Source organism: Pagrus pagrus (genome assembly GCF_965226575.1).
Source record: "Pagrus pagrus genome assembly, chromosome: 7".
Lineage (NCBI taxonomy): Eukaryota > Metazoa > Chordata > Actinopteri > Spariformes > Sparidae > Pagrus > Pagrus pagrus.
This window is the reverse complement of record NC_140191.1, coordinates 19,172,363-19,183,471: the sequence shown is the minus strand read 5'-3', so window position 1 is coordinate 19,183,471 and position 11,109 is coordinate 19,172,363. Positions and strand designations below refer to the sequence as shown.

The 11,109-nt window shown below is 39.7% G+C and overlaps 2 protein-coding genes across 2 annotated transcripts in view; one reads left to right on the top strand and one right to left on the bottom strand.

The window, feature by feature from the left end:
* LOC311260419 (focal adhesion kinase 1-like) overlaps positions 1 to 7,084 on the top strand; it is a 46,777-nt gene extending 39,693 nt beyond the window's left edge. The window contains 7 exon segments of the mRNA XM_084358208.1: positions 164 to 203; positions 1,206 to 1,226; positions 1,229 to 1,308; positions 3,139 to 3,294; positions 3,818 to 3,898; positions 4,003 to 4,088; positions 4,975 to 7,084. Coding sequence (XP_084214334.1) covers positions 164 to 203; positions 1,206 to 1,226; positions 1,229 to 1,308; positions 3,139 to 3,294; positions 3,818 to 3,898; positions 4,003 to 4,088; positions 4,975 to 5,101 — 591 coding nt within the window. The 3' untranslated portion in view covers positions 5,102 to 7,084.
* A 236-nt stretch (positions 7,085 to 7,320) lies between these two features.
* On the bottom strand, positions 7,321 to 9,903 carry LOC311260418 (uncharacterized protein). Its single transcript, XM_084358207.1, has 3 exons — positions 9,739 to 9,903; positions 8,120 to 8,236; positions 7,321 to 7,878 (listed from the first exon to the last, which is right to left on the bottom strand). The coding sequence occupies exons 1-3, from the start codon at positions 9,782 to 9,784 to the stop codon at positions 7,664 to 7,666; spliced, it is 378 nt and encodes a 125-aa protein (XP_084214333.1). The 5' UTR covers positions 9,785 to 9,903; the 3' UTR covers positions 7,321 to 7,663.
* Between the last annotated feature and the right edge of the window lie 1,206 nt (positions 9,904 to 11,109).

Below are 11,109 nucleotides of genomic sequence, written 5' to 3'. Positions count from 1 at the left end.
GTGTCGTGTGACAAGAAAATTAAATTGGACTCCCTAAATGTTTCAGAACCAGCTGGTGGTTTTCGCCTGTGAAGTTTTAATTTCCTGTGGAGCTTCTTATTATGTGTGTGACCGAACACATGCTAACCCAATGCTTTGTTGTTATGTTTGTTTGTTTGTGCAGACGGGAAACCAGCACATATACCAACCCGTTGGCAAACCAGGTAATACACAAGCCTCTAACCATCTGTAATTGCAGCCACACAACCACTGTTTTTTTTTTTCTCACTTCCTCTCTCTGTCTCTTAATCCCCCAAAGTATGTAGTTCACACATATAGCATTGCTCTGTTTAGCTCTTACACACCATCTGTATACAGATTCTGTATCTCCCAATACCAACAGATATGTGTCAGTGTCTGAGTTCACAGTCTGTTGCCACAATATGACAGATGTGACTGTGAACTGTGCATCCCTTTTGGCCAGCTAGCAAGCACCCTCAAGGCAGGCGAATACAGAGAAAAACATTCATCTTAAAATAGCTTTACAGTTGTGATTGAGATTGTAAAGGACGTTTTTTATTTCTTTATTTAAGGAACTGTTTTTTTTCCCCCACTGCACTAACCCACTATTTTTCCATTTTGTTTTCATCATGGACGTGAAATGTCGTTGTGTTTTGACCCTCAGGGCCACCAAACAATCCATGGAGAATTCATTGCCATGAGTTTTTGATAATTAAGTAGTTGTTTCAGATGTTTAATAAGCAAATACACCTAACATTTTTAGGTCCCAGCTTCTCATATGTTGGGATCTTCTGCGTATCTTTCTTTGTTTTATTTGACTGTTGAACAGACAAAACAAGACTTATATGACATCACCTTTTTTATTATTTCATAGACTAAACGATTACCGGTCATAATGTTCTGAACAAAGTCTAAACAAAATGTGATAAAAGTGCTCTTTGGTAAGATCAAAAAGAAAGATTCAAGATTCACTCTTTTGGCAAAAAGGTTAAAAAACCTTTATCCAGTTGACTTAGTTGGGATTTCATGCTGAAATTCTTCAAAAAAAACAACAAAAAAAACATTGACAGTGCATGTCTAATTCAAGCTGAGCTGCTGAGCAGCTACTGATGATCAGACAAGTACAATCTGTCCAGATCTTGTATGAGATTGTAAAACTGTAAGATAAATCTTTTTTTTTTACTTTTATTTGTTGTTTCCTGCAGAGCACGCAGCTCCCCCAAAGAAACCCCTCGACCCGGGGCCCAGAGCCAAGTGGGCAGTCTGGCCTGTCTAAATACTGGAGACAGCTACAATGATGGAGTCAAGGTACACACACACACGCACACACACAGTAACACACACAAAAACCCAAAACAAAAATACTCACACACAAACATGCATAAAGACATACTAATAAAAAAGAACTGAGAATATAAAGAAAGAAGCTATGAGAAATAACAAAGATTTACCATTTATAGGTTGCATGTTTCTTAATACTTAGAGCGTTAATATTTTCTTCTTTTCCTTTGGCTGCTCCCTCCCTCCCTCCCTCCCTCCTCCTGCACTTTGCCTTACTGTTGATCCCCAGCCCTGGCGGGTAAGCAGCACACTGTCTGTGTGTGTTTACTGTGCGTCTTGTCTACGACTTGATCACACGTCCATTAATGTGGTCATGACCGTCCGTCACTTGTCTGAGTTTTCTGTCCAACAAATTAAATCATCTGCAGTGTTCTCATATAAACGTACACACTCATTTAGTTCATCCTGCAGTTCCCTTTGTTGTGTAGACACCAGTCAGGTTTTTTGTTGCTGTCATTTTGCCTCCAAACTAACAAATCAAATCTACATAGTTGTGTCAGTTCTTACAATAGCAGTATTTAATCCTCTATCCCACTGGAGATTCTTCAGAATTATTTACCTTTAATCACGCACGCTTAAAACTAAATATGCACTAATCATGTAGTTCTTTAAGGCTTGGGTGTAGGCTAGGAGGTTTATCTTTATCTTTTGGATATGATCAGAGAATGATAATACATCTGATAATTAGAAGAGGTGCTTCATCTTAATGATGGAGGGTGTCCTACAACCTTTCCCCTTTTGAGCCAAATTCGTGATTTTTAATTATTGACTTGGTAATACAAACTCAATTGACTTCCTTTTAGTATTTTCCATGTCAAACACATTCTTGCTGCAGTCTTAAAATCATCACAGTAGGATCTGCTAGTTTTGCTTTTGTTTTTTTTAGACATATATTTGATGCAGTAGCCGCAGGGCATAACATGTACAATGTTGAGATTGAGCATTTTGACTGACGGCGATAAAAATATCTCGAAAATATATGTGGTTAGGTACACAGGATTGCATTTTGTAGTGCTGAAAGACTGATTTAGTTGCAGAAATGGATTTAGAGAGGGCAAATGACGGTGTTCAGGGCCAAGGGAGGTCCGCTTAACATAGAGAGAATAGAAGACGATGAAAGGACAGAGAGTAAAAAGAGACAGAGTGAACTGGAAGATTTACTATAGGATGAAAAAAAGGTCTTATGATAAATCAGTTTTCAACTCAGCTCAGGTTTTGGGTTAAATTGATTAAATCATACATAGTTGTAGCAGTGTGTCATTGCCATCTAGTGGCCAGAATAGAGAACTACAGGTAATATTTTTTGAAGAATATCATAAATCTGATAACCTTCCTACCTTCATTCACTCACTCACTCACTCACTCACTCACTCACTCACTCACTCACTCACTCATTCATTCATTAATGTACTCATTAACCTGCATGACAGTTTGATCTTTGTAGCTCAGCAGTTGTGGCCTCTCTTCTTCTTCTCAAACTATCTAAATATTAATAATCCGTTTTGTGTAAACTTAAATGATTTAACTTTCTGCATCCGTCCTCCTGTGCAGAAGGTCCTTAGTTAACAAAGGAATGATTCATGTATGTCACTATAATCATGCAGGATCTCTACAGTCAGCTCTTAACTATAATTACAAGAACTGTTTTGATATAAGAAGGCTCATAATTTTCATCAACATCGTCTCACCTTGTTTTCTGTGGATCATTCTCACGGCCCCAGTTCCCCCGCAGACCTGCGGGTCTTTGTGTGTTCACTCAGCCTGTGACTCACTGCTTCTTGTTCTCTCACGGTTCAGCTGCAGCCCCAGGAGATAAGCCCGCCCCCCACCGCCAACCTGGACCGCTCCAACGACAAGGTGTACGAGAACGTGACAGGACTGGTTAAAGCTGTGATCGAGATGTCGAGCAAGATTCAGCCAGCTCCTCCAGAGGAATACGTCCCCATGGTCAAGGTAACAGAGACACATTTATCACAGCTCTCCTCATTAGCTTTTAAAATGAATCAATGCTTCTCAGAGTTGCATTTGAAAGCGTTACAAAGATTAGTGCTTTTCTGTTTATATAGTTGTATATCATCTTCTCTTGATCACTGTGACACACTGTTTTGATTCGATGGCACTGTACAACTCTTCAGACGTCTGAAGTTTCCTGATGAATAACTTATGATTCATATGTTAACCAGATTCTACAGCTCTGACCTTTAAACCTCACTCGACATTGATTTTAATTATTGAAGTCTCCTCAGGAGTCCTTTCAGCTTATGTTCTTCTTAATTGTATTGTATTTTTCATTTTCATTTTCCTTTTTTGTCTTTTCTTCTTTCTATTTGAACTTTTAAAAAAGTCTTCTGTGGACAGGTGTGAATCAGCGTTTCTCTACAAACACTAAATAGGTTGCATCTGATACTAGTGCATAATTGTGCATGTTATCTGTGTAGGAAATGTTATTTAGATTCTAATCTCTCGTGTTTTTAAGGATGTGGGTCTGGCATTAAGGACGTTATTGGCCACAGTGGATGAGACTCTACCACAACTCCCAGCCAGTACACACAGAGAGGTAATAACACACACACACACAATCACACAATCATTGTCATTGTCATTTGCGCAAGTGTTGGCTAGTATCACAGGTCTATTTAGTGCCGTGTTTTTCTTCAACAGATTGAGATGGCACAGAAACTCTTGAACTCTGACTTGGCAGAGCTGATTGGAAAGATGAAGTTAGCCCAACAATATGTGATGACCAGGTAGGTTAAAAAATTACCTTCAGAATAGTTTCCATCCTGTGTTTTAGGTTGAAAGGCATCATGACATTTTTATGTAATAGACATCTAACTGCTTTATTTAAGTTGTATTAAAGTTTCTTGTGTTTATTCTTTTAATGGCTGCAGTCAATCACAGGGCTTGTTAATATACCTTTTGATATCACTTAATTTATTCAGTTAAAGACTCAAAGATACTAATTAGGCAGTAGTTGTGTTCCCATGGTTGATGGAAAAAAAAACAAAAAACTGAGTTTTGCAAACATGTTTTTAGCCTCAATTGAAGTGTTTTGCCTTTTTTAAAGACAATGAATGTGCTTAAAACATTTTCCAATAATTTCTGACATGACTGATCTGCAAGATGAAGTCGGGTCCACTGTCACTGTCTTACCAAATATTCCCATTCACAAGGCGAATGCCAAGGCGACATGCCTTGTTTCTCCTTCTTTTTTTAGCTTGGCAAACCAACTCGTATTGTCTCTAGTTGGGAACCTCTACTTGTTCTACTCAACGTGGCCTATGCCATTATCTTATGACAAAACTATGCTTTGCATAGCCTATAATAATTCTTTCCAAACCAGTTCATGGAAACTTACCTAATTCACATTTCCTTTTTTTATGTGCAACATTTCGAAAGCTTGCGTCTTGACAATTCGATGGAAATAGAGCTACTGTTTGGAAAAATGTGAAAACAAAAATAGAAAAAGTAACATTTTCACCGAAGGACATGAGCTGTCTCCCACAGTGGATTTTTTGATGCTATCACAAGGGGGAGCCAAAGTCTGACATTTTGATATTGTCCTACTCATTCATTAATACCCATTTGTACCAATCTCTGCTGAGTGATGTGTGTATTCCTGCTCTGTCCTAGTCTCCAGCAGGACTACAAGAAACAGATGTTGACAGCGGCTCACGCTCTCGCAGTCGACGCCAAGAACCTGCTTGATGTCATCGACCAATCACGGCTCAAGATGATGGCCCACTCCCGCCCACACTAGCCCCGCCTCAGCTGAGCTGACCAACAGGAGCTGGTCTGGTATTTAGGAGACAGCAGTGTTTGCTGTTAGCAGTGGAGAACTAAAGACTCCTGGATTAATGACGTCAATCGTGATATGTGAGAGCAGCTGGCGAAAACAGCGGCTCTGACACTTTGTCAACAGTCCATGAAGAATCATTAGATGTGGGATCCTGTGTAAGCTGCGGTAGTCAATTCTCCACCACTGTGACTTTCTAACAGAGCAAAAACACTTCCTGAATCAGGGACTTGGCAGCTTCACTCTCTTTGGACTGGAATATAATGTTGAAAGGAGGAAGAGTGATGACTTTGGGTGATGATGGGTCTGAACCTGGAGAACTATCATGGGAGCAATTGAATCTGGACTTGGGTTAATCTGAGTGGAATACAACTCTCAAGCAAAGCCATCAGAACCTGATTGGACTGCGTTTGATCTGCAACATATCTGCATGAATCTTCACCACGGAAATAGACTTCGCCGTCAGCCGTACATTTGTTGATATCATGTGTTTTTACCCCTCGATGTGAACCTTCTGCTCAGCTGAAATACCTCCACATCACCACGGATTCTTTTGAACGGGCAGATCAAACCAGATGTTTTCAATTCAGTTGGTGGTGCTTCGAGCTGATGCTTCAACAGCGGCCACCCACCCCTCCATCGCTCCTCCTGTTTCTCTCTTCCATCCATTCCCGTCTTCCCTCTGTCTCAGCAGGTTTTATTTATAGACTCAGAAATTGTAGAGGAGACGGAGGAAGAGATGGAAAGAACATGTCAACTGTCCTCCTCTTTCCTCTCTGGTTCACTCACTTTTCTTTCCTTTTCTTCTCACTGTCCTCCTTCCTCAAGTCTTCCTAAGCTCATCTCCGAGCAGGTTTTAAAGACTCCAAATGTGAAGAATCCAACTCTGTCTGAGTGAAACGCTGCAGACAGGAAACTCCCAACTCTCAATTTAGTGTACTCTTTTTATTGGCTGGCTCCATGTTTTTTGTGTTGTTTTCAGCAGTCTTCTTTCTCTGTACTGATATACAATCCCAGCATTGACTCTGATGAGCAAAAATGGAAAAAAAAAAAAAATGTGAGGATTCAGTCTGGATACTTCCTGTTTATCTCGAAGGAAGAGGAAGCATCATGTCTCAGACTGGTCACTGAGCTTGACTTTGCCGATTTTTCTGTGAGGACAGTGTCTCCTCTTCTCTCCCCTCGCCTACAGTTCCAATATCGTTCAGTTGCTCCTCGTGTAAGACTGGTGTCACACCTTTAACTGTCCCCTCACCCACCAGTGTCACAAAGTGAATTTCCCCGGGGACACAAACGAAACCTCACAACTGGAACCTTTGTGCTTTGAGTCCCAGTTTCTGTCAGGTGTAACTCTTTAAAGATGTCCCTTGTAACAACAGGGAAACAAACTCACATGAAATGTGGAGCCACGCGACTGGAACTTGTCTTGCGGACACAAAACACTGAATTGAAATACAGCTGATCACACGTGTCTTTGTTAATACTGACCCCACATGGAGTATGACATACTGCTATATGAAACATACTGGTGACTGTACTGGTATAGCATGATATACTGGTATGGAGAAGAGCATATTTGCACAGCACCAAAAAAAAAATCTTACCTTTTTTTTTTTTTTAACCCTATTTCACCCAGATTGGTTTTTCATGTTTAGCCAGCAATGACACTATCAAATATCAGATATCTGGGTTCAATAGGGATGAAAAATTAAAAAAATTAAAAACTGTAAAAAAAAACAACCAAACAATCTATTTTATCTCCTTGTTGTTGCGTAAATCTGCTCATGTTGGTATATTGTAAGCTATACTGGTGTGTATCACTGGTGAATTGTACAGAACTCGTACTAGTAAACACTGGTTTTTATTTTGTCTTCTGGGCTAAATCAGCCATCTTGTCAAATAGGATGAAAAAAAACCCAATGAAATAAAATAATGACAAAATGGAAATCTGACTGTCCACATTCTTACACATGATAGATGTTTATTTAAAAGATCTACATTTCAGGTTTTATATCTCCATCTTTAAACTGATATGAAACAGTCTCTGTTTAATACTGATGACTCTATGTGACCTTCATAAGCAAACAAGACCATCAGAGTGAAGATTGGCTATTTCTGTGGTTATAATATTTATTCCTGATGCCTTTCACCGCGTCAGATTGTGACTTATTAGGGATGGATAAGTAGGGAGCTCTGGGAGGGACATGGGGGGGTAAAAAAAAATCCAGGTGGAAAAGAAAAAAAACTTTGTCCCTCCACATGTCTCTTCCATGAGTCTGTGCTTTTCACATTCCTGACACGTCAAAGGAAATATAAAGATGTAAGAACAATGCTGAAAACCTGTATTCAGTATCAAAGCCATAATTTCACATGGAAATGAACATTCACATACAACAGACACATTTAAAGCATACAACTACAACTGATTTACAGTCTATACATGATGCATTATATTACATTCTATCAGACACTTTTCTATACAGGTCAGCAGTGTGTAACTTAGCTATTGACAGCACTGATTTGATCTCAGTGTGACAGCAGGAAAACGACACCCCCAGTCAAAAGCAGCAGTGTGTATGTGTGTATTTTAATGGACTCGGCTCCGCTGAAGTTACACAAGTTAAAGCTGTTGCAGCAGTTGACGATGTTTCCATTTCCGTTTGCGTCGACTGAGGCACTTGAGGCGGCTCCGGTGCACGTGGCCATGCTGGCACACTGCTTCACTATGGCTGTCGTGGCGCCTAAACAACACACACACACACACACACACACACACACAGACACATCATGGTATTGAAGATATTTTGGACAAAATAGTTCATCCCATATTTTTAGAGGATGCTCAGTGCTTTAGTTCAAGTAATATCTGAGCCCACTGCTTTTAAATTCAGTGCCCTGTCAACACAGGTATACTGAGGCCTACTTAGAGCCTGTCTACTTTATATTCTTGACCAAGGTGCAGATGTTGTGTTTCTTTGTTACCTAAAATGTCGACAGCAGTCATGCAGGTGTCCAGCGGCGCCTCACACACCTGAGTGTTATTGTTGCATATTTCATTGGTGGGAGAAGAACTGCAGACATAGCACTCCAACGACAGCACTGCAGGCACAAGGAACAAGGTAAAAATAGAGACACAAGTCCGATTTTTTTTTAAAAATAAGAGATGCCACAAACAAAGGCACCCATTGATTGAAAAAATGGGTCATGTTCAGAGGCTTTAACCAAGGGAAACAATATCTAGACTGACATTTTGGGATATTTATCTCATCAGTATTTTTACATTTTTGACATTTTAATATCAAGTTGACCTGAGCTGCTACGATTATATGACTAATTGTCAACTATTAAATTATAGAGAAAATAATAGTTGCAGTTTCATATACTTGATGCAGAGAATGGGAGAATCTTAATGAAGTCAGGACTAACCCCTCACTGAGGTAAAGTTTAAAAATCGTATCAGACTAAAGTAGAATTGGCTTGACTCTAATGGGATCTGATAGTCTTTTCTGGGTTTGTGACAGGAATCCAGAGAATGGAGGCAGTGCCCTCACAGGGTTGTTCCTTATCTAACACTGGAAGCATTCAGAATCGAGATCTGTCTCCTGATCGTCTGCGTGTGCATTAAACCAAACCACCGAAGCCTTAAATTAAAACATATGTTTGAACCTCTGCAGACTTAGTTTCACTCACTAAAGGAAGACAATTACAGAACTGCAGAAACCTTTATGATAAACCATAAAGTCTCATCAAAAATTCCCTAATATAGACTGACAGCTACTCCCAAAGACTGTATTGTCAAAACTTGTCAGGCTTGCTTTTATAACCGACTATTATTATGTATTGAAAAGGACACTGCATTCTGTTCCTCCCAGTCACAGTTTATTGTTCTGCAGTAAACACATGCACACCTAACGTTTGTCTACGCACCATAATGGCGTTAATTAGACGAGAGCAACCCGAGGAGAACAAAATAACACAGTGTATACGCTGAAGGCTAGAAACCTAAAGGCTATCATTAAAACATCTCTTCTTTTTTCTCCAGTGCACAAAGTCATACATCTTCAACAAAACCTTGATGTCAGTTACACCCTTCTCGTATTACTATGTTTCCTCTGGAGCCACTGAAACAAACGGTAAATACATTTAAGGTCTTTAAAACATGCCTAAACCTCTGGCACACGTTCACAATCAAGATAAAGAAAGCACAGTCCTCCACAGTGAAAAATATGCACTGATAGATAAAATTCTAGCAACACAGCCACCCGATAATAATAAAACCCCTCTTGTTTTTTGTTTATCTCTTGAATTATACACTCTGCAACTTTTTTTACAGGCCTTTAAACAAACAGAGAGAAAGAGCTGCTGATACATGGACCAGCTGTTTGTAAGACCAAACATTTTAGATGTACTTTAACGGCAAGGTGAGAACAAAAACAGCTCATCACCCTTCTAGAAGTCCGACAGTTCAAGAATAAGCTAGACTACTCAACCAAAAACTATACTTAAAAAAGTTAGACATTGCACCTTTAAGTGATTTTACCCTGCCTGTGTATAAAAGCTCCTGACACTTTGACCCACAGTTCGACGTTGACTTTACAAACCTGGAGAGACGAGGAGGGAGAGGAGAGCGACGAGGCCGAGCAGCATCTTCCTGACAGGTGTCTGTCTCTTGCCACCTGAACCTGGTGTGTCCGGCTCTGCGTGTGAGCGTGTGTGGTTCCTGTTGTTTGTTTTATAGAAGCAGCAGTTCCACCCACATCATTGTCCATCATCATGTCATCTCACTGAAAGCATCTCATACATGTTGTCCTGCATGTGTGTGTGTGTGTGTACAGGACATTCCTAGATCTCGCCAGGGTTTCACTGATACTTGTCCTATATTTATCTTCTGTCAATCACAGATGCAGTGTGGCTATTGAGTGGAAGCGGTGTGTCTCTGCAGCCTGATGGAGAAAGAATTATGTCATGACTTTGAGTGTGTTCAGCTCAACCTGTGCTGCAGGACTTCTCCCAGTGATTCCTTTCTTTAGCCGAGAGGTAACCCCCATTTCTGTCCAACAACGACCTCTATGAATACATGTAGTAGGAGAAAGGGCTGAAATAAGAAAAACAGGATTAAAGTGTCGACATTAAAGCAACTATAGTTGATATTTTTATAATAATGTATCAAATGACAATATGAAGCTCTGCAGAAGTCTGATAATGAGCCATCCATTTGAATCAGGCATGTTGGAGCAGGGAAACATCTCAAACATGCAGAACCAGCACTGAAAAACACTGATCTAGGGCCATCTGAGAGATGGGGTGAAAACGTCACAAAAAAAACCTTGAATACTAAATGAACATTATATTGTTTTTCTTAAAACACAATTCCTTATCAACCAAAACAAATGAGCCACACTGTGACTGTTGAGATTTCAAGGCTTTTAGTTGTTTGTTGAGGTTTGGTTTCACTTCGTCTCTTAATAGCGTTGTTTGGGGAACCAGTGTAAATGCTGATGGTTTCATTATTCTATATACATTATATTGTGCAGTCAACATATACTTCATAATGGCACGTCAGAGCAGCAAACTTGTCTATTGCCAGTTTAATTTTAAACTATATCTTCATCAGGTCAACAATAGGCAAGTGCTTGGTCACCAGCCTGTCAACTTAGAGGGTGTTCATATGTTTGTGTTCATACGTTCATGGTGTGTTTACAAATCAAAAACATCAGTGGTTACAGGTTTAAGAATGTACTAACCTTTTTAAACAAATGTATTAACATTTTACTTTGGCTGCAAATCACTTGGGCAAATAATGAGCCACAGACAAAAATGATAAATCTTAGGTTCTAACGTGTTAGTCAATGAAGGTTACATTGAAACCAAATGTTTAGCCATGCTGCATCACTCAGACTAAATTATGGACAGATTTTGTCTGTCTCCTGCCTTCCACCTGCTCCTGAAAACTATAAAGCTGCACAAATGAG